Source organism: Podarcis melisellensis (genome assembly GCF_964234715.1).
Source record: "Podarcis melisellensis genome assembly, chromosome: 16".
Taxonomy (NCBI): Eukaryota; Metazoa; Chordata; class Lepidosauria; order Squamata; family Lacertidae; genus Podarcis; species Podarcis melisellensis.
The window spans coordinates 10,929,161-10,952,746 of record NC_138533.1 but is presented as its reverse complement, the minus strand read 5'-3'; the positions used below and the strand labels follow the sequence as shown (position 1 = coordinate 10,952,746).

Sequence of the window (23,586 nt, the reverse complement as noted above, 5' to 3'; positions counted from 1 at the left end):
GGAATAACTGTTTGCTACGTCTGTTTGCGGACCACTTGGGCAGCGTTGGACATCATAAAACAAAGCTTCACGGCTTGTTTTCACCAGATAAGAATCTGATCCATTGCTTCTTTCAGAGACTTGCATAGTCTACAAAGATTTTCAGAGACTTATAAGACATGTTTATTTGGTTCTATGTTTTCAAGAGAATCCATCCAGCGTGCATATTTTGCGACTTTCAGAGATTTATAAGATCTCTGGTTATTTAGTTTTGCAGAGAGTGCATATTTCATATACAGTGGTACCTCAGGTTACAGACGCTTCAGGTTACAGACTCCGCTAACCCGGAAGTAGTACCTCAGGTTAAGAACTTTGCTTCAGGGTGAGAACAGAAATCGCACGGCAGTGGGAGGCCCCATTAGCTAAAGTGGTGCTTCAGGTTAAGAACAGTTTCAGGTTAAGAACGGACCTCCAGAACAAATTAAGTTCTTAATCTGAGGTACCACTGTATTTCATACTATTTAATGTTCTGTATAGATTATATAAAGAGTTTATATTGACATCACATTGTTGTACCTGGTCATCATGTTGCCTTGGATATCATTGAGTATACAGCCCCCAACACTATTCCCCAGATGGAATGTGGCCCTTGACTAATTTGACAGGGGGCGAAAGGTTCCCTGCTCATGGCCTCATCTCAATCCATAAAGTTGTGGATTAGCTGCATGAATTTGGGCAAGTTGCTATCAGCTTGTCCTCAGGTTCTTCTTATCAAATGAGGGGATATTGGCCAATGGTAGCTTCTCCCAACCTGGTGTCCTCCCGATGTCTTGGACTACAACTCCCATCAGCCCTAGCACAGCACATCCCTCCAGGGAACCGGATAAGAGCAGAGTTCCCTCCCGCTGGCGCTGAACACTTGCATTTCCCGAGCTGCACAGTAGATGGCAGTATTGAGTTGAGAAATACACCTGAATTAGTCCTAAGGGAGTATCAGCGTTGGGAGCGAATGTTAATATTCTCTTGTAAAAATATAACAATATGATCATATTACAGTAATGGGTTGTGTGATGGTATGTTGATTGGGGCGAGGATGTAGGCAGGTAAAGGCTTGCCTGAGGACATATTGCTATGGTCATTAATTACTGTTTACGTCTATAAATTATAATAAATGTACCAGCATTTGGGATTTATTAGTTTATTCTAAAAAAGGAAAGGGGGCAGGTAATGACAGAGGTGTATAAAATGATTTAAGGCACGGAGAAGGTGGATAGAAAATAATTTTTCTCCATCTCTCATAACACTAGAGCTTTGTACTAATCCAAAAAACTGAATTTTGGGAGATTTGGGACAGACAGGAATGCCATATATACATAGTTTCAGGGTTCTAGCCAATGCCAGCCTCAGCAGACCCATTGAAATTAATTGCTATTACTAATTTGGTTCTAGTCTGCGCAACACTTAAAAAAAAAATCTGAGAAATTAGTTGAGCAGATTGGCTCTGAATGAGGTGCTAAGAGTTTGAGGCTGTGCCATTTCAGAATGCAACTGCAGGGGTCGTATTTACAATTATCCTCTCTGTGTATGCACATCATTAAATCAATAAACCAAAACCCCATCAAGAAGAAAACTGACAGAGCAAGGAAAGGGCTGGGATACAACCTATTTCCCCGATTAGCTAATTATTTACTTGCAGGGAGTTATTAGTGGGTTGTGTTTCTTTAAAAAAAAAATTGGGGGAAGCATTCAAAAATGACACATACACATCAGGGATGGGGAACCTCAGGCCCAAGGGGAGAATGCAGTCCTCCAGGCATCTGCCTGGCCCTTGGGTCTCTCCCCAGGCCAGAGGCGTAGCTAGGGCTTTTGCCGCCCAGGCGGTCACTGAGTTTGCTGCTTCTCTCGTGCTGCTGAAAAAAAACGTGCGGCCATCCCTACCCCGTAGCCACGCTAGTGCCCCAAGCCACAGCCTTGCTGTGCACCCTCCTTTAATGTTGTTGTCTGGCTGAAATGTGTCCTTGACCTCTGATCATGCTTGCCTGGGAGGAAGAAGAAGAAGAGTTTGGATTTGATATCCCGCTTTATCATTACCCAAAGAGTCTCAAAGCTGCTAACATTCTCCTTTCCCTTCCTCCCCCACAACAAACACTCTGTGAGGTGAGTGGGGCTGAGCGACTTCAGAGAAGTGTGACTGGCCCAAGGTCACCCAGCAGCTGAACGTGGAGGAGCGAGAAAGCGAACCCGGTTCACCAGATTACGAGTCCACCGCTCTTAGTCACTACACCACACTGGGAGCAGCAGCGAAGCTAGCTGATTGGGCGCCTGGGGTGGCACGCATGCCATGCACCCAGCGTTGGGGCCAGCAGGGGCAGGACACTCTGTGGGGCCTCTGGGGAGTCTGCCAGCCTCCTCCCACTCTGCCGCCCTACAGCTGAAGAGGAGGCAGCAGGCAGACCGTTTGGGGCAGTGCGGAGCCTTCAGGCACCCAAGCCACCATGTCACTCCCAGGAGAGATGCATGGCTTGGGTGTGCTGCAGGCCCTGCGGTGAGAGCTGCCTGGCATTTTGTCACCCCCCGCAGTGGTGACACCCGGGGCAGACCACTCCCACCACCCCCTTCCTCCACCCCTGCCTGGGAGGAGCACAGAGAAGGGTGAGTGAATGCACGTAGAAACAAGTTGTTATTAAATATACGGTATTTTTTGCCCTATAGGACACACTTTTTCCCCTCCAAAAATGAAGGGGAAATCTGTGTGCGTCCTATGGGGCGAATGCAGGCTTTCGCTGAAGCTTGGAGAGCGAGAGGGGTCGGTGCGCACCGACCCTTCTTGCTCTCCAAGCTTCAGGAAGCTATCAGCAAGCCTGAGGAGCCCACGGGAGTTCCCGCAGGGCTCCCTAGGCTGCGGATAGCAGCCTGCCGCCCGGCGCAAGGGGCGCCCTGAAGCAGAGCGCCCCGTGCGCCAGGCAGACATCAGCCAGCCCCACAAGCTCGGGGGACAGCGGGGAGGCGCAGCGCCGCCATACCGCTGTTCTCCGACCTGGTTTGGTTTCCCCGACCTGGTTTTGGGGGGGAAATAAAGGGAAAAAAAATTTCCCTTTATTTCCCCCCCAAAAAACTAGGTGCGTCCTATGGGACGGAGCGTCCTATAGGACAAAAAATACGGTACCAAGAAAAAAGCACACCAAGAACTCTGGCCAATATAAGTTTCAAAAGTGGGAGTGGTCCCTCCTCGCAAATCGATAGTCAGTTGTAACAAAAACTAATCCATTCAAAAGTATGTATTCTGACAAGGGTTACAGACTCAAATAGAGACTACAAACTCAAACAGAGATTACAAACTCAAACTCATAAGGATATGTGTAACACAATAATTCGTTACAGTATTAAAGATAAGAGTTTATGAGTAGAGATAAGTTCATGTTAGTCCATAGTCAGATTTGACGTGAAGATCTTAGTTTCAATCATTGAGCAGAAGTCAGCTATGGATCACAAACCAGGACAGGGCCCTGTTTCGATGTATTCACCTTCATCAGCTGGAAGTATCAAGCATTACATGAAAATACATTTAAATTCTAAATTATCATAAATTATAAAACAGTATTATGCAACTTTTGGTTCCTTACCTAATTTTTAAGGGGTCGTGTAAGTTCGTATAAATTCGTATAAATATATCCTGTTATTTTCTACATTTCTCAAAGATAACGACTGGAAATAATGAATATTAATAATAATTACATGTGTTGAATCGAATTAAACTCTAAAGCAGCATATAATCATATGATTCCTCACCTAAGTGTGGGTAGATCAACATGTATCTTGAGCTTTTCTGTGCATTTTCAATTTGGAAGTAAGCCTATTACCTTTTACAGTGGTACCTCGGGTTGCACACGCTTCAAGTTACATACGCTTCAGGTTACACACTCCGCTAACCCAGAAATAGTGCTTCAGGTTAAGAACTTTGCTTCAGGATGAGAACAGAAATCGTGCTCCCGCGGCACGGCAGCAGCAGGAAGCCCCATTAGCTAAAGTGGTGCTTCAGGTTAAGAACAGTTTGAGGTTAAGAACAGACCTCCGGAATGAATTAAGCACTTAACCTGAGGTACCAGTGTATATGCATTTAAAGGGGTAGATGAGATCCCCTAGGTCTTCTTAAAGGCATAGAGTTCTAAAGTTCAGAGGACAGCTGCAATTTAATTTGAAAGTCTTAAAGAAATGATGTGTAATCCTGATAGTTATTCAGACTCAGTTATTTTGCTTCTGGCTCCACCCAGCCCTGGCAAATGGCCCCTGGAAGATCGCCCAGAAGGGAATGTGGCCCTTGGGGTGACATCAATTTCCCCATCAATTAACCCCAAAGTGGTACAGTCCCCTCTCTGGTCTCCTCTTTCCGTGGGCTGTGCAGAGCCTACCCAGCGCTTTGAAAAGCGGAGACGGCTTGAAGAACTCGCTGCACGCTGCTGCTGCCACGCAGGTTCCCTCCGGAGATTTTACGGCCCATATGTTTTCGATCACACATTCGAGATGTCCTGAAGGAGCCTGTGCAGATTCACTTCTCTGAGCACAGATGGTCGGAAGTAAGAGTGGGACACGGGAGGGCGGCGGGGATGTGGGGGGAGAGTTTGCCGGGGAGGAGGGCAGGAGCCCCTGAACAGATTGTGACAAGGGAGCGCGCGACTCGCAACCAAAACTTTACCAGGGAGATGATGTTAATTAAGAAAATGTGAATGCGTTCTAAATTTAACCTGGGCTGAGTGAAATGGGTACAGCCGCACTTCCGTTCATTAAATGGAAGGATAGAAAAGTGTGCGCGCATGTATTCGCTTGCACTTACAATAATAATAAAAAATATAGTGGATGCTCGTGTTGCGAACGTGATCTGTGCAGGGTGCACATTCGCAACCCGCAGTGGTGCGTCTGCGCATGTGCGGGTTGCGATTCGGCGCTCCTGCGCATGCACAAAGCATTATTTAGCGCTTCTGCACACGAGCGACCGCCGAAACCCAGAAGTAACTCGTTCCAGTACTTCTGGGTTTTGGTGGTCCGTAACCCAAAAAAATGCAACCTGAGGCATCCGTAACCCGAGGTATGACTGTAATAAATATGTTGTTGTTGTTGTTATATAAGACAGTGTGGTCTAGTGGTTAGAGCATTGGACTGGGACCTAGAGACTAGGATCCAAATCCTCCTCTGCTCAGCAAGGAAGCTCAGTGGGCATGACTTTGGGCCACTTACTGCCTCTCAGCCTAACCTACCTCACAGGGTTGTTGTGGTGATTAAATGAAGGGGGAGAACCAGCTTAGAAGAAAAAAAACCCTGTGGGATATAAATGCAATTAATAAATACATAGAAAAATAAATATTATTGTTATTATTTAGTCGCTGTACTCGTGGAAATGACTGAAAGCCACAGAGAAATGCTAAAACCAATTAGGATAAGCAAACAATAAAAAGCTTTAGAGGTCCTGTCCTACTAAAAAAGGCCACAAATACTTAAGAACCCTTAAAATGAACGGCCAAAAACCTGGCTAAGAAGTATTTGGCTGGTGCCTAAAAATACATAAAGGTAATACCAGGTAAACTTCCCTGGGGAATGTGTTCCACATACAGGGAGCCACCAATGAAAAAGCTCTGTTCTTGTATTGACACCCTCCAGAACTCCTTTTGATGCTGCAGATGTCAGACTGCAGCTTCAATCATCCCTGATCATTGGCCCTGCTGGCTGGGGATGATGGGAGCTGGAGTCTAGCTTTGGACAAACCTAGACAGCATCTTAAAAAGCAGAGACATCACCTTGCCGACAAAGGTCCATACAGTTAAAGCTATGGTTTTCCCAGTAGTGATGTATGGAAGTGAGAGCTGGACCATAAAGAAGACTGATCGCCGAAGAATTGATGCTTTTGAATTCTGGTGCTGGAGGAGACTCTTGAGAGTCCCATGGACTGCAAGAAGATCAAACCTCTCAATTCTGAAGGAAATCAGCCCTGAGTGATCACTGGAAGGACAGATCGTGAAGCTGAGGCTCCAATACTTTGGCCACCTCATGAGAAGAGAAGACTCCCTGGAAAAGACCCTGATGTTGGGAAAGACGGAGGGCACAAGGAGAAGGGGACGACAGAGGACGAGATGGTTGGACAGTGTTCTCGAAGCTACCAGCATGAGTTTGGCCAAACTGCGGGAGGCAGTGGAAGACAGGAGGGCCTGGCGTGCTCTGGTCCAGGGAGTCACGAAGAGTCGGACTAAACAACAACAACAGCAGCATCTTGAAAACTTATCTTAAAAAACAAAACCAGTTTTATTTGAATCATCCAACAAAAAGGATCATACAGATTTTTTTAAAAGACTACACTGGCAAAAAAAAAAAAAAAAGGAGAAGCCACAAACTCTTCAACTGCCACATACAGTTTGTTAACTTCTAATAATTGTTTCGACAAAAGAGGGGCGGGGTGAATGGAACTTCCTCGCGCGCATGCGTCCTTAAGAGGACTTCTTGCCGAATGTACAGCGGAAACTCCGCCCCTTTGGAACAGCTGCGAGGAAGCAAGGAAAAAAGAGAGAGTGAAATGGATACATTTCCCGCCAATCAGCGCTCAGAGCCCTGAGCGCAGCCACCGTAGCAGCCAATGGGAGGCCGAGGATTGCGGCGCTGGAGGCTTTGAGGACGTGGCTTGGACTTGCGTCTCCCTCCCCCTTCCTTTTGATCCGTCTTCAAGTCTCCCTCCCCCTCCCCTCCCCCCACTTTGATTTCAAGTTGATCGCACTTTCAGAAGAGGGGGCCCCGTTTTGCAAACTATCGCGGGGAGCCATGGCTTATCCCCCTGGCTATGGGGGCCCAGGTAAGACCTTGAGGGGGAATCGGAGGGGGGGAACGGAAAGGGGGTAACAGGCCCCGGACGTGGCTTGAATGTTGGGGTGCCGATTCCCTCCCCCGCGCAGTTGTATCCAGACAGTGTGGAAGAGGGGTCTGCTGAGGGGGGGTGGCGCTTGCCTTGGGATCAGGGCCTTAGCACCAAAAGACCTTTCTCTCTCCCCGCCCCCGATAATCCTGTTGCTTCCTAAGGGGAGCCAAGTGGAAGGGGCCTGAACTCGGCCGCAGAGCACGTGCTTTTTTGGCTCTTGGACCGTCCTGAGTTCAGTTCCAAAGAGACTTGTAATCATAATTAAAGCGTCCTCTTTGCTACCTGTTCTGCCCTCGTGGATAAAAGAGAGAGAGAGAGAAAGAGAGACTTAGCCTCTTTCACAAATCCTTAGTAAAAGTAAATAAATGTTGTTGCCTTCGTTTTCTTTCTGGTGTGTTTTTCAATTATTATTACCAGTCCTGGGTTGTATCCCAACTCAGTTCCACTTGGGATTTAACTGCTGAAATTAATGGACCTAAGTTAGTCATGCTTTTTAATTTAAGTGGGTCTATTCCGAACTAGCATTGGATACAGTTTGTTGTTATTGCTGCGTGACGTGTGTTGTAAAAGTTGTGGGTGGGTGGGTGTTTTCCCTTTTCTGTTTTTAATGGATTTTCATTATATATTTACCCCTTTTGGAATTGGAAAGGCAGGACACAAACCTCCTTTCCAAAAAATATATATAGTTTGTTTATTCCAATACATGAATAAATGGTTTGTAGCAGTGGGCTTTAAGGGGTAGTAGGCCATAGTTTAGTAAAAATGATGAGGATTCTTGTGGAGCTTCTCAATGAGAATTTGGGAGCCTGTGTGGCTCTCTAGCCGCTGCTGAACTACAACTCCCATCATCCCTTGCCATCGGTCACGTTGGCTGGGGTTGATGGGAGTTGAAGTCTAACTACAACTGCACGGCTCTGTCAGACCCAAAGCATTGCAAGCTTTACTCTCTCCTCCCCCCACCCCTGGTCTCATATTGTAGAGTTGGAAGGGACCCCAAGGGTCATCTAGTCCAACCCCCCGCACAATGCAGGAATCTTTTGACCAATGTGGGGTTCGAACCCTGTGATTAACAGTCTCATGCTCTACCGACCGAGCTATCCCTGTCTCCTCTGCCTTAGGTAAACCTCATCCGCCAAGTCGCCTTTCTCTCAAGATTTCTACCCTCAGTCTTCCGTCTCTCACCTCCCACTTGGTTCTCTGCAGGCGGAGGCTTGGAAGACTCTGCCACGCTTAGCAAGAAACCACGTTGCTCTTTTCCTTCCCTACTCTCCACCTTTGGGCTCAGAAGCAGCGTTTCCTCCTGCTGGAGGCCTTTGCAGGAGCATAAACATTCTCGCTGGGCTTGCCTCTCTTGGCGACTGTTTTGTCGTGGCCCCGAAACTCTCTCATTGGGCAGGGGCAAAGTAGCTTGGCCTCGTATCTAATCGGCAGCCACCTTCTTACAGGTGGATAGTAGTTTCCTTCCTGAAGGCGCTTAGTCCTGAGATTCTTATCTACCATTGTGAAACAGAGCTGAGTGTTCTGTAAGGAAATAAACCATATCTTGGCCTTTATAATAATTGTGCTCAGATAAGATCCTTGGATGAGGGACACGGGTGGCGCTGTGGTCTAAACCACAGAGCCTTGTGCTTGCTGATCAGAAGGTCAGCGGATCGAATCCCCGTGATGGGGTGAGCTCCCGTTGCTCGGTCCCTGCTCCTGCCAACCTAGCAGTTCGAAAGCACGTCAAAACACAAGTAGATAAATAGGTACCACTCAGGCGGGAAGGTAAACAGCGTTTCCGTGCGCTGCTCTGGTTCACCAGAAGCGGTTTAGTCATGCTGGCCACATGACCCAGAAGCTGTCTGCGGACAAATGCCGGCTCCCTCAGCCTATAGAGCGAGATGAGCGCCGCAACCCCAGAGTCGTCCGCGACTGGACCTAAGGGTCAGGGGTTCCTTTACCTAAGATCCTTGGGACATTATGTAACCCATGGTAGGTGTTTGTTCTTCCAAGCTCTTGTAAGGGTGTTTCTGACCATCTGATATGCCTTCTTTTCTTTAAAAAAATTATCTCTCCTCCCTACTAAAACCCCTTCTCTTGTAGGTTCTAAACACAGGACAAGGATCCCTCCCGTGCCGCAGAACGCAGATGCCCCCCAGCTCTTTGACGACACCAGTGCAGCCTATGGCCCCCAGCAGCCGGGTTACCCAGCCCCAGGCATCAACATGGGTTTCAACCAGATCTTTGCCGACCCCGTGGCCAACGTAGCGATGGCCTACGGCACCACCATCGCATCTCAGGGAAAGGACATTGTGCACAAGGAGGTAGGAGGAGGCATTCATCCTATGGTCTAGGTTTGTGCGTCCAAAACGCTGTTACACCTCTTCCTAAACAGTTGTGGCTTCCCCCAAAGGACTCTGGGGACTGTAGTTTAAGTGTGCCGTGAGTTGGTAGCTCCCAGAGTGGTTTAGCAATCAGTCTCTGTTCCCAGGGAAATCTGGGAATTGCAGCTCTGGGAGGAGGCTAAGGGTCTCCGAATGATGTCAAACTACAGTTCCCAGGTCGTCTGGGGGAAGCCTGTATAAAGTGGTACAATGCTGGTTTTAATGTAGGGTGCACGTGGGGCCCTAAAATCATTGTATCATAAGCTCCCATGGCTGCATATTTCCTTCCGTACCCCCAAAGATTCCTGGGAACTGTAGTTCACCCCTCGCAGAGTTGCAATTCCAAGCACCATTAGCAAATAATGGTGGAAGGGGGAAGCCGTGACTGGATAAAGTACTTTAAATGCATTATGTAGGTGGGGCTGAGCTTAGGGTTGGTTCATTCTCCCCTTCTGGATTTTGTGTGCTTCTTGTGCTCTTAAGTAGCTACAGGTTTTGCCCCCCCCCTTCATGCTTTTGGGACCCCCTCTCTAATATAAAACACTCCTTTTTTTGCCAGCATGCTACAAAACTGGTGGAGGGGAGGGATAGGGGAAGAGATATCATTATACTTGTCCACACAAAGTCTGCAATGTTTTCATAAGTTGTGATGTCGTATCTTCCGTCCATTGACTGAAATGGGCCATAGATTTATATTCCCAGTGCATCAATATCAGTCTTTTGGGTGTAGTAAGGGCACAGAGCATCTATTTATCCTGTCCAGTTGTCAGATTCCTTACAGAATGGTAGAACTGTAGAGAAAGAAGGGACCACAAGGGTCATCTAGTCTAACCCTCTGTAATGCAGGAATGTTTTGTCCAACGTGGGGCTCGAACTCATGACCTTGAGGTTAAGAATCTCACACTCTTATTGGCTGAACTATCTCCCAGGTATAGTAGGTGTGTAACTCAGAAGAATACTTTCCTCTGAGCTGGATAATTTTTCATTCTTGAATTTTGCTTCCATCAGATCCATCGGTTTATGTCCATGAACAAGCTGAAATACTTCTTTGCAGTGGACACCACTTACGTTATGAAGAAACTCGCCCTGTTGGTGTTTCCTTATGTTCACCAGGTACAGATAAGGAGGTGGCACTTTGCCCGCTGTTTCGGTTTGGGGGTCTTGGTTTTATTTATTTACAGCTTTTACATCCCGCCCTTCAGCTGGAAAAGGCCCTTCATAGTGGCGTACAGTTCTGAGATGGTCCCTCCCTGCCCTCAGGCTAACCACCATAAAAAGATACGTCACGTGAGGAAACAGGATGGAGGAGGGAGGAGGAAAATAGCAAGCTCAAGCACAGGTTTCCAAAGTTACAGTTCCTAGTGTTACAGTCTGAGTCAGTGGCGGTTCTGGCACTCTTGCCCTTGATAAAGAGCAGTGCCGCTCCCATGGATGAGATCCTGGAGCAGAGCAGGTGACAGACATCTAGTTCAGGAGGACAGGACAGTTTCTGCCACATAGTTCTTTCCTCAGCCTGCTAACTTGGTAGCAGTTAGGATAATCACAGGAAGGAACTTAAAAGGGTCATCATAGCAACTTAGAGACTACACTGCTGGATTCCATTCTCTGCTATTGGTGGGTGGGGGAAAGAATCTGGGTGCGTTCAAAAAAGAGAAAACATGTACTCACAGCATTTCCAGGCATGTACAGAGTGCCTTTCTCATGCCATTGGCCTGGGCCTCAGCAAGGGTGGTGGTTGGGGATAATAATAATAATAATAATAATAATAATAATAATAATAATAATAATATAATTAATTACTCATACTTTGCCCATCTGACTGGGTTGCCCCAGCCACTCTGGGTGACTTCCAACAAATTAAAAACTCAGCAAAACATCAAACATTAAAAACTGCCCTGTGCAGGGCTGCCTTCAGGCATCTTCTAAAAGTCAGATAGTTGTTTATTGCCTTGACATCTGATGGGAGGGCGTTCCACAGGGCGGGTGCCACTACCGAAAAGGACCTCTGCCTGGTTCCCTGTAGCTTCACTTCTCGCAATGAGGGAATCTCCAGAAGGTCCTCGGAGCTGGACTTCAGTGTCCAGGCTGAACGATGGGGGTGGAGACGCTCCTTCAGGTATACAGAGCCGAGGTGAAGTTTTACAAAATTATGCATGGTACAGAAGAAGTGGATAGAGGAATTTTTTCCTCCCTCTTTTATAATAACTGGAAATGGGGGTCATCCAATGAAGTGAAGTGGGGGTAGATTCAGGACAGATGAGAGGGAGGGCTTCTTCACACGGCATATGTAGTTAACTGTAAGGCAGGTTCCTATGTTTCTAGTTATGTCAGCCATTTATTTCAGAACCATGAGGACTGGCATCTTAGAAGGCAGCTTCTTATGCTCCTACATTTTGTTTGAAAGGGACAGCTTGGGTGCAGGATACTTTAAGGATCACTTGAGAGGCCTTGTATCCCAGCTCAATCACTGAGATCATTTGGAGGAGAGCTGCTTGCTATTCCCCCATGTAACAGAGGCTTCAATTTGAAGTTGGGGATTTGGTTGTCAAACACGCTTCAGTCAGAGATGCGGCAGGCACCCTCGCTGTTGACTTTCATGAGTCTCTTGAAGACTTTTTAATGCTGTCAGGCCTGGGCAGATGTTTCAAGTTTAATTTGCCCGTCACCTCAATGCTTATGTGTATTTTTTTAAACAAAATTTGTGGTGCTTTATGTTTTAACAGGGACCTGGGTGGCGCTGTGGGTTAAACCACAGAGCCTAGGACTTGCTGATCAGAAGGTGATCACGGTTCGAATCCCCGTGATGGGGTGAGCTCCTGTTGCTCAGTCCCTGCTCCTGCCAACCTAGCAGTTTGAAAGCACGTCAAAGTGCAAGGAGATAAATAGGTACCGCTCTGGCAGGAAGGTAAACGGCGTTCCGTGCGCTACTCTGGTTCGCCAGAAGCGGCTTAGTCATGCTGGCCACATGACCCGGAAGCTGTACGCCAGCTCTCTCGGCCAATAAAGCGAGATGAGCGCCGCAACCCCAGAATCGGCCACGACTGGACCTAATGGTCAGGGGTCCCTTTAGTTTTACCTATGTTTTAACAGTGAACATTGCTCAAATATTCTACGATACACCTGTACAGAAAAATAAAAATAAAATATCCAAGCTTTGCCCACCTCAGCTTCAGTGCCGTTTGAGAACAAACGTGAACCCCCCCTTTTTAAAAAAAACTATTTTGAAACTGGTCTTGGGCAGCCTACCCTCACCTGTGCCTGTTTTCTTTCCTCTACAGAACTGGGAAGTCCGCTACCACAGAGATGTCCCCCTCACGCCTAGGCAGGACGTCAACGCTCCAGACCTCTACATTCCTAGTGAGTGGAGGCTCTCTCTTGAACATAGGAGGGTTTTTTTTTACTTATTCCTTATTTTACTGTTAGTAACAACCGAAAAGTACAGTAGCACAGTGTTTCACCGTACCATATTCAAAGCAAACAAGCAATCAGTAACAAGAGAAAGAATTGGTGGCACACCAGTATAAATAAGGCCATCCTTATTTCTTGAGCTGGCATGGAGGGTGAATGTTTAGCACTGGAGTACGAAGCACAGGAAATAAAATATCATCTGATGACAAGAAAGCCTTCTGGATCCTCCGCCAGCTTTCTGTACCCTCAGAAACACAGTTAATTTTTTCTGCGGTAGCCAAGGTCCACAAGTTGTTGGTTTTTTTACCACAAATGCATATTTTTTTTCAAGGTTTTCCATTACTGGGCTGCTGAAATCCTAGCTAACGTCCATGCCAAAATTTATTTAGAGTGGCAAAGTTTTATGTTGCCTGTCCACATATAGTGGTACCTCGGGTTACAGACGCTTTAGGTTACAGACTCTGCTAACCCAGAAATAGTACCTTGGGTTAAGAACTTTGCTTCAGGATGAGAACAGAAATCGCGCGGTGGCAGTGGGAGGCCCCATTAGCTAAAGTGGTACCTCAGGTTAAGAACAGTTTCAGGTTAAGAACGGACCTCCGGAACAAATTAAGTTCTTAACCTGAGGTACCACTGTATTGATAGTTTTGGGGAAAACTGAACAGGTGATTCATAGCAGTGTTTCTTGATGTTCCCCTCCGCCCTGGCCTAATACCCAGGGTTTGTTAGTTTTAAAAAGCACTTTCTAAAGCAGAGGTGGGGTGGTTTTAGACTGAGGGCCACATTTCTATGTGCGCAGCCTCCTGGGGGCCACATTCAATTTGTGGGCAGGGCCAGAGGAATAAGTTTATTAGAAGAAGAAGAAGAACAAGAAGAAGAAGAAGAAGAAGAAGAAGAAGAAGAAGAGGAGGAGGAGTTTGGATTTGATATCCCGCCTTTCACTCCCTTTAAGGAGTCTCAAAGCGGCTAACATTCTCCTTTCCCTTCCTTCCCCACAACAAACACTCTGTGAGGTGAGTGGGGCTGAGAGACTTCAGAGAAGTGTGACTGGCCCAAGGTCACCCAGCAGCTGCATGTGGAGGAGCGGAGACGCGAACCCGGTTCACCACCGCTCTTAACCACTACACCACACTGCTGAGAGTTGTTAGGAGACATCTCTATTCCTCTCACGGAGCTACAATTTCCAGAGTAGCTTAACAACCAATCCCTTTTCACAGGGAGCGCTGGATATTGCCGCTCTGTGAGGGGAATTGGTGGCGGTGTCTTCTAACAACTCTCAGTATCCTTTACAAACTAGGTTTTCCAGGATTTTCTGGGGGACTCCATCACTGTTTAAAGGGCTGTGGTCCTGCTTTAAATGTGCAGCGCAGATGGGACCCAATTTCCAAAGCAACAGGGTTAAAGAAATCGTTGGTCTTGCTTCGAATTTTTAGTGTATCTCTTAGAGCAGGGATGAGGAACCTGTGTCTCTGCGGGTGTCATTGGACTCCAGCCCCCATCACCCCAAACCTTTTGTCACCTGGGCTGATGAGAATTACAGGCTCCCCGTTCTTGTTTTAGAGCTGAGCTAGACAGGATAGCTAATTATAGTAGAAGCTAACTCTCTACCCTTTCCATCCCCGCCACGCTGGAAAACTGCAGTTTGTTCCATCAAAGTGGCTAGTTCTCATGAGTGTGATTCTTATTCTTCCCCTCTCTCCAGGTATGGCTTTCATTACCTATATCTTACTTGCTGGGATGGCACTTGGTTTACAGAAAAGGTAAGGAACGAGGTTTCCTCCCCACCCCCATCCTCTTAATTCCCACACCTGGAGGTCTCAGATTCCTTATTCATGCTTCATTTCATAAATTGCCCTCTGTAGTAATGGTACTAAATAATCATAGAGTTGGGAGGGACTAGATGGCCCTTCCAACTCTATGATTACAAGTAGGCAGAGATGCTCTTGTAAAACTCGACTTCCTTCCTCCTTTTTCTGTGGTTCCTTAAATTTATTTTTATCATTTCCTGCATATTACAAATCAACTTATTCTTTTCTTCATCTACTTTAATTATATACTCTTATGAAACTGCATGTTATTGCAATAATCCTGCCAATGTCCTCATCTGTTTACAATTTGTTTTTTATTTTATTTTAACATTCAATAAAGCATTTCCATGCTTTTATAAAAAGTTTGTTATCTTGATTTCTTATTTTTCTGGTAAGTTTCACCGTTTCTGCATAGTCCATAAGTTTTTGTATGCATTCGTCTTTCGTTGGGACTTCTTTCCATTTTTGGGCAAATAACATTCTTGCCGCTGAATAAATTTCTATACTATTTAGGTAGTTCTACCCCTATAATTCCCAGAAGAAAAGCTTCTTTTTTTTGTGTGTGTGTGTTTTACAAATGTTATTTTAAACATATTTTTCAGTTCATCATATATTATTTCCCAGTAAGCTTTAACCTTGCCACAAGACCACCACATATGATAAAAAGTACCTTCTTTCTCTTTGCATTTCCAACACTTGTTCGATTTTAATTTATACATTTTTGCCAGTTTACTCGGTGTTAGATACCATCGATATAACATTTCCGTATGGTTTTCTCTTAAGCCGTAGCATGCTGTGAATTTTATATCCGTATTCCACAATCCTTCCTATGCTTCCATATCTATATTATAACCAATATCTATTGCCCAATGTATAATTGAGGATTTTACTTGCTCGTCCTTTGTCTGACAATCCAATAATATCTTAGACATTTTAGACAGCACATTAACATTGCATTCCAACAGCCAGACTCTTCTTACATATTTATGTTCGTTCCTGACATTCATTCCCTTTTGCTCTTTCCGCCTTGTTCCTTCCTAGGTTTTCACCAGAGGTCCTGGGCATGTGTGCCAGCACGGCTTTTGTGTGGGTCGTGATTGAGGTTCTTGCCCTTTTGCTGGGCCTGTACCTTGTGACGGTCCAGAGCGACCTGGGCACCTTTGACCTGCTTGCTTATTGCGGCTACAAATACGTTGGGTAAGTAGGCCTCTCCCTTCTGCCTTGTGGCCGGTACGCTGTTGGCCTAGCACACTGGAAAGGAACCAGAAGCCCTCTGAATATTGGATGGACTCCAGCTCCTATCAGTCCAAGCCAGCAAGGCCAGTGGTCAGGAATGATGGCAGCTGGGGTCCAGCAACATCAGGAGGGCCACATCTCTGGCCTAGCGGTCCTTGGGACCATAGGAGGCTGTGTTTACATGAGGTCAGACTTCTTGTCACATGTTCATCCAACTTGGCTCTTCCACTTGGGGTCTTGAGTGGTGTTTAAACTGACTCTTGTATTTTTCTTCGTTGCGGCTTTATTGTGGCTCAGGGCCACAATACCTCAAGGATTGCCTCTCCTCACATGAACTGAATCAGACCCTGCAATCACTCTCTGAGGCTCTTCTCTGTGTGCCCCTCTCTGGGATGTCCAGAGGGTGGCAACATGGGAACAGGTGGCTCAGTGGTGGCTCCCTGCTTGTGGAATGTTCTCCCCAGTGAGGCTCACCTGGCACCCTCTTTATCTAGTTATAGGCACCAGGCAATAACTTTAATTTAGTGTGACCTTTTGGCCCTTAATTAGAGTACCTGCGGCCTCTTTTAGTGGGACTGGATCTATAGGACCTGTCTTTTGTGTGTGTGTAGTTGTGTTTTGAAGTGTTGTGTTTGCTGTAATTGTTTATAGTATTTACCTTGTGTTTGTAAGTTGCTTTGGGTCACTTTTGTGAGGAATATACAGAGTATTATCATCATCATCATCTACCACCAGCACAACTCCCTTTTTGTAATGACTTCACCACACACCTCCATGCAGTGTTGTGATGTGAGATGCAGCCCTCTGAATGTTCTTGGACTCCAGTTCCCATCAGCCTCAGCCAGCAGTGATCAGGGATGATGGGAATTGTAGTCCAGCAACACCTGGAGCACCATCCCCATTCCCCATCCATTCTAGGTCCTGCCACTCTCCAAAAATTCTCTATATTGTGCCTCTGGGCATTTGCCACCACCTAATGCCCCATCCATGTTCAGATGGGAAGCAAAGACTTCTGATTCAGAAGGTGAATGTACAGGCAGTCTTTTAAAAACACACGTGCACAGACATATTTATTTGGTTAAATTGGAAATTGTGATATACATTTAAATTTTATAACCGAAAAGATTGTTCTGTGGAAATTTCCCAACACAGTAAGTTAGCATTGATTTTTTAAATACAAATATGTGATTGATATTTGCAGTACAGTGGTACCTCAGGTTAAGTACTTAATTCGTTCCGGAGGTATGTACTTAATCTGAAACTGTTCTTAACCTGAAGCACCACTTTAGCTAATGGGGCCTCCTGCAAAGTTATTAACCTGAGGTACTATTTCTGGGTTAGCGGAGTCTGTAACCTGAAGCGTATGTAACCTGAAGTGTATGTAATCTGAAGTGTATGTAATCTGAAGCGTATGTAACCTGAGGTACCACTGTATCTATCCAGAGGGTCTGTATAGTTATGCTAGAGTTGCCACATTTCAAAAAGTGAAAATCCGGACACAAAAGTTGTTGAGCTCGAAAAAAATTTTGAGCTGTTTTTGAGCTGTTTTTAAGGAAAGTCGCCAAAATCTTGACTTCAGACATGGGTTTCCATACATCTGGATTTCCCCGGACATTTAAGCAAATTCTGTCCGGACACTGTTTCTGACGGCTGTATTCCGGACTTTTGGCAACCCTAAATTATGCATACACATAAATGTCACATATAGGGAAACAGTTCTGCAGTTACCTTGTTTAAAAACTACCACCATCTGCTTTTACTAATAAACAGAATTTTTGCCTCCCATAATGCTTCCCGTATTACTCCCCCAAAATTTTAAGTTGAACTTGTATGATTCCAGCGCCGAATATATTTATGCCAACAATTTTAAGAATCGCTCCCCCCCCCCATGATTACATCGTTTCCCCAAAGTTTCTTTTTAATATGCTATGCTTAGGCACCTTTGTGTCCCGGCACCTCGTAAGCTTTTGAAAATTTCTATAAAGCTTTCAGTGCTGAGAACTGACATGCGTCTCGCCTGACTAAAAGGGGGTGATTGGCAGAGATCTTAACAACAGCTGTGAATCTCAGAATGCTGGGTCTGGATGACAGCCTTGACAGGAGGGGATTTAACAGCCATGATCACACTTGCCATTTCCTCCTCCTCCTCCAGGATGATCCTAGCTGTGGTGGGCGGCCTCGCGTTTGGCAGCAATGGCTATTATATCGCCTTGGCTTGGGCTTCCTGTGCTCTGATGTATTTCATGGTGAGTACTGGGATCTGGGCCCTGGCACTCCCAGGGTGCCGTGGGGCAGGAAGTCTCGTCAGCAGGCCTTTCCCGGGGATGTACAGAGTTCCTGGTAGATCAGACCAAAGGGAATGAGGAGCCTGTGAGCTTCTGCATGCTGCTAGACGACGACAACACTTACATTTAAAACATTTATGGCACCACTTAATAATAATAATAATAATAATAATAATAATAATAATAATAATAATAATAATTTATTTGTACCCCGCCCATCTGGCTGGGTTTCCCCAGCCACTCTGGGCAGCTTCCAACAAAGATTAAAAATACATTATAATGTCACACATTAGAAACTTCCCTGAACAGGGCTGCCTTCAGATGTCTTCTGAATGTTAGGTAGTTGTTTATTTCTTTGACATCTGGTGGGAGGGCGTTCCACAGGGAGGGTGCCACTACCGAGAAGGCCCTCTGCCTGGTCCCCTGTAACTTGGCTTCTCGCAGTGAGGGAACCGCCAGAAGGCCCTCGCTGCCGGACCTCAGTGTCCGGGCAGAACAATGAGGGTGGAGACGCTCCTTCAGGTATACTGGACCGATGCCGTTTAGGGCTTTAAAGGTCAACACCAACACTTTGAAATGTGCTCGGAAATGTACTGGGAGCCAATGTAGGGCTTTCAAGACTGGTGTTATGTGGTATCGGCCGCCGTCACCAGTCTAGCTGCCGCATTCTGGATTAGTTGTAGTTTCTGGGTCACCTTCAAATGTAGCCCCACGTAGAGCGCATTGCAGTAGTCCAAGCGGGAGATAACGTCTTGGCTTCCTGCAAAGCATTCTGGGAGCCAGGGCTGTCTTAAGCATATGTGGCGCCGGGGTGCAAAGATCTGCCTGGCGCCCCCGCCCGGTTGTCCAGTCCCAGGCATGCAGGAGGGTGGAGCCAGCCGGCCGCCTCGTTGTCTCGCTGGCTCAGTCGCCCCCGAACTTGCGGCGCAGAGCTGCCCGCAGCAAAAGAGCCTGCTGTGGCTCTCCGACTGACGGGTGGGCTCTTCCCCAGACTCAACTCTCAGGCCCCGGACTCTCGGCCTGGCGTCCCTGAAAGCCCAGCGCCCAGGTGTCCTGCACCCCTATCGCCTGTGGTTTAGACGGCCCTGCTGGGAGCTGCAGTTTGTGTAAGGGAGCAGAGAGTTATCAGGCAGCACTCCCCCCACCCCCGATCTTACAGTTATCACACAGAGTGTTCCCTGGGAACTCTGGGAATTGCAGCTCTGAATGGAAAAGGGGGGTCTCTCTGCAGAATTAGATAAGATGACAGGAAGGATTTGAAACCTGCGGGACCAGAGATTCTCAGAGGACTGGAATAAATATGTGAACTATTTGAAAAGCAATTGTAAACAACAGATTATGCTAGTAGGAATACAAGAAGTTTTGTACAGAGGAATATATGAAATATTGCAAGGAAGATTATGAATAGAGTTATTAGTTAATAAAATTAAAAGTAATAGTGAAATTAAGAAATGTAAATTAAGTGGAAAAGATTGGAAAATTTTCAGATGTGATTGACAGAAGTCAAAAAATTGTATAATGAATGATATGAAATTGTGTTAAATGATTGCTGACAATATGTTTAAAAAATTATATATATACATACATACATACATACACCCCCCCCGTATTTTTCGCTCTATAGGACGCACTTTTTCCCCTCCAAAAATTAAGGGGAAATGTGTGTGCGTCCTATAGAGCGAATGCAGGCTGCGCCGCTAAGCCCAAAGGCAGAACAGGGAGATGGAGCGCTGCAGAGCGCTCCGTCTCCCTGTTCTAGCTTGGGGACGGCTGCGCGCAAAACCTCTCCAGGGCAGCGGGGTGCTGCGCTCCAAAGGCTTCAGGGATCTTTGAGGCTGATGGTGGGGGAGAGCAGCACTTCCCTCCACCACCAGCCCCACAGGCTCGGATGAATGCACCTTGAACGCACCTTGTTTTAGAGGGGGAGAACAAGAAAAAAATTTTTTTTCCCCTGTTCTCCCCCTTCTATGGTCCGGTACGTCCTACAGTCCGCTGCGTCCTATAGAGCGAAAAATACGGTGTGTGTGTGTGTGTGTGTATATATGGAAAAGAGGGTCTCATAACACCCCTCAGCGCCTTTAGCAAACTGCAGTTTCCAAGGTTCTCTGGGGGAAGCCGTGAGGGTTTAAAGTGGTATAACATTTTTTAAATGTGGCTGTGGCCTACAACTCCCACCATCCCTATTTGCCATGCTGCCTCAGGGCCGATGGGAGTTGAGGAGTCCAGCAACATCGCTCAGCAGCGTCAAGGTTGCAGGTTCAGTCCCCGTTAAGGGACAGCTGCTTATTCTTTCAGATCAAGGGGACTGGTACTAGATGAGCCCCAGGGTCCCCTTCCGACTCGATATTATTCTGTGAGATAGCAGGGTCACAAGTTTCTAGCTGCATGAACACCTAGGGAGGCTGCAGGTCGCCCACCCTTGCTTTTACAATAAAGGAGTGATTTGTGGGGTGGGAAGAAAGGCAAGTCTTCTTCCTTAACCTCTGATGTGTGGCATATTTCCTCTCTCTGAACCAGGTACGCTCCTTGCGGATGAAGATCCTTCCTTCAATGGTGCAGGAAGGGATGAGCCGGCCTAGTGGGAGGGCGCAGATGTACGTCACCCTAGCAGCCGCCGCCTTCCAGCCTCTGATCCTCTATTGGCTGACTGCACAGCTGGTTCATTAGGCGACGCGGAGGACATGACCCATCCGTGGCAGCCCCAACGTTTGCCTGGGGGGGGGCTGGCTTTGCAAGGACCCCTCTCTCTTCCTGCCCTCTTATTTCTCCCACCCACCGGCCCCAAATCCCCTGAAGTACACACTCCACTTTTTCCTGGCCATTCAAATCCTGGGCCTTGCGAAGGAGGACGGGGGCTCCCCTGACGCAAGGAATGATGCCGAATAAGGGAGGTGCCACATCTTCTCGAGGGGCTCCCTGCCCCCCACAAAATCATGAGCGCGGAGGGGAAGTGAGGACTGTCAAAACTATCCAGGCTTGACACTGCCTGCCCCCCCGCCCCGGGCTTGACTCCCAAATCTGTGGCCTGTTCCATTTCCACTGGTCGTAAACGTCTCCTTGCTTGGGGTGTTCATGGGGGCAGACTCAGATAGATAGGGTGGGGCAGGGTTGTTCCAAACACTTCCCCCCACCCCCTTCGTGCTCCTGGGAGCACTTTTGCTATGCAAAGAATTTTTAAGAACATGAGTTCTGTTGTATTATTATTATTATTGCTTTTTCCCTATTCTGAAAATCAGCTGGTTTACTTTAAATGACTTCTCCTGCTTGCCCCCCGACCTGGTGGTCTTTTAACCCCCAGCACCACCAGCTGAGTACTGACAGTGGACCCCCCCCCAAAAAACCCCCCACCCTCTGCTGTTGTGTTGTCAGAGAACGGACGCCCTCACCTCTCAAGGACTGTGTACTACTGGTCATAACACATCAGATGTTGAGGTACTTTCAAACTATTCCCCATTTGTTTTCTTTATATATATATAAACCTTTGCTGGGGGTTTTAAAAAATGTCTTTACTGCCACAGATACAAGCCAGCAAAGAGGTGGGTTTGGGTAGACAAGGAGGTGGTGGGGGGAAAAAACCTTAACGAAATCTGCAAAGCCGCTAAGTTGTGTCTTGTAGCCAACTTTCAGAGGAAAGACTTCGCATTTCAACTTTCTCCCCATCTGTTTACGGGAGAGTTCGTTCTTGGAAGCGACGATAAAAATGTGCTTGACAACTTGTGCGTGTGTTCACATTTCATCCGGCTGGGGGGTGGCTGCCAACTTTCTCCCTCCCCCAGCAAAGCGCCTGTGCTTCTTTATTTTAAGAATGGTGTGTGACTAAATAGGCTTTGCTTGATTTAGTACGGCACATTCAGACCATAAAGTGGCATGACAACATTTTAAACTGTCATGGCTTCCCCCAGAGAATTCTGGGAACTCTCATTTGTTAAGGGTGCTGTGAGGAGACCCCCCCTTTTTGCCTCACAGAGCTACAATTTCCAGAGTCCGCTGGGAGGAGGGATATATTGTGTAGCCATTCTAGGAACTGTAGCCCTGTGAGGAATAGGGGATTGTTAATAATAATAATTAATAATAATAATTTTATTATTTATACCCCACCCATCTCACTGGGTTGCCCCAGCCACTCTGGGTAGCTCTCAACAAAATACTAAAAACACAGTAAAGCAATCATTAAAAACTTCCCTGATGAGTGCTGAGTATTGTTCACAGACTACCTAGCTCCTCACAGGGCCACAATTCCTAGAGTGATTTAATGGCCAGGGTTACTCTGAAAATTGTAGCTCTGTGAGCGGGGAATAGGCAAGTCTATAACAACTCTCAGCACCCTTAAAAAACTACATTTCCCAGGATTCTTTGGGGGAAGTCACGGCTGTTTTAAGTGGTACCCTAGTGCTTTTAAACGTGTGGAGCGAATGTGGACTTTCACTTCCCTGTTATCCTCTTAGCTTAGAATAGTTACTCACCTCTGACGCCAGGCGGCAGCAGACACATCACGGACCAGCTGCAGAGAGACTGGTTTGGTACTTGGCTGTGTGTGGGATGTCTGTGTGCGCGCATGTTTGTTTCTCAGTGCCTTGTCTGAAGGAGCGTTTATTGGAGTGAAGGGGGAAAAAAACATTTTGTTCACTGTTTGCAATTACGGGGGAACTTCACAGAGGAGCAGTTTCCTGTTCCCAGGAGGGGGTTGAAGAAGTTCTCTGGCAGCTGCTGGGCCCTGCCTACTCTCCCTTTGGCCGTCAATTCACACAGGTGAGATTCAAAAAGGTGAGAGGCCAAAGCCCTCTGCTGCAGGGGGTCATGGCAGGACGCAGCTTTTAAGGAGATTTTCAGTGTTCACTCTTCTTATTTCTTGCGTTGTCAGCAGGTATAATAACTGCATAATGAGCACCAAGCCCCACAGAACTCTCTAGGACATAATTTGTGTGTCGAGTGTATTCACTCTACAGCAGAAGTGGGGAACCTCAGGCCCTCCAAAGTCATTATCTCATATACATATGTATTTCTATATGTTATGTAACAAAATTTCTGTATCAACTGTAAAAAAAACCTTATAACGGTTTACAAAAAAAGTTAAAACATCAAAATTAACCTTTGAAAAGAAACTAGGCACATATTTGGAGACATTTAAAAGCTAAAGTCAACAATGCACACAAAAAAACAATGCACACAAAAAAATACTTGTCCGTGTTTTTCTACGTGCCTGAATATGTATACCTGCAAGGGCCTGTCTTTTCTTCAAAGCGGCCTTAGATGTCTGTGTGCTTGTACCCAGCCCTTCGGAGACTGCATAACTCGCAATGCGAAACTGCGGTGTCAGGATTTAATCTGCGCAAAGCCTCTTTTCCGTACACTCCCTTCCATTCCTAACTCCCAGGCCCAGGGCTTCACCCTTTGCATCTCAAATGCCAGGTGCTCCGAGGCAGAAATTCAAAACCTCTTTAATTTTTGATTTCACGCAGCGGCTGTTTCTTCGGTCCACAAGCGCAGAAAGCAACAGGGAGGGTGGGCATTGCTTGTGTGGGCAGAGGTGGCGCGTTTGCGGCATCGCTAATGAAGTCGGGAGAGAAGGCAGGGGTGCAACAGGCGTACAGACAGCCCTGCTGGAAAGG

General features: G+C 46.7%; 1 protein-coding gene across 1 annotated transcript; it reads left to right on the top strand.

The window, feature by feature from the left end:
- The first annotated feature begins 6,611 nt into the window (after positions 1-6,611).
- YIF1A (Yip1 interacting factor homolog A, membrane trafficking protein) lies at positions 6,612-21,690 on the top strand. Its single transcript, XM_081892025.1, has 8 exons — positions 6,612-6,811; positions 8,960-9,180; positions 10,249-10,353; positions 12,519-12,597; positions 14,351-14,408; positions 15,498-15,653; positions 17,845-17,938; positions 20,495-21,690. The coding sequence occupies exons 1-8, from the start codon at positions 6,781-6,783 to the stop codon at positions 20,642-20,644; spliced, it is 894 nt and encodes a 297-aa protein (XP_081748151.1). The 5' UTR covers positions 6,612-6,780; the 3' UTR covers positions 20,645-21,690.
- The last annotated feature ends 1,896 nt before the right edge of the window (positions 21,691-23,586 follow it).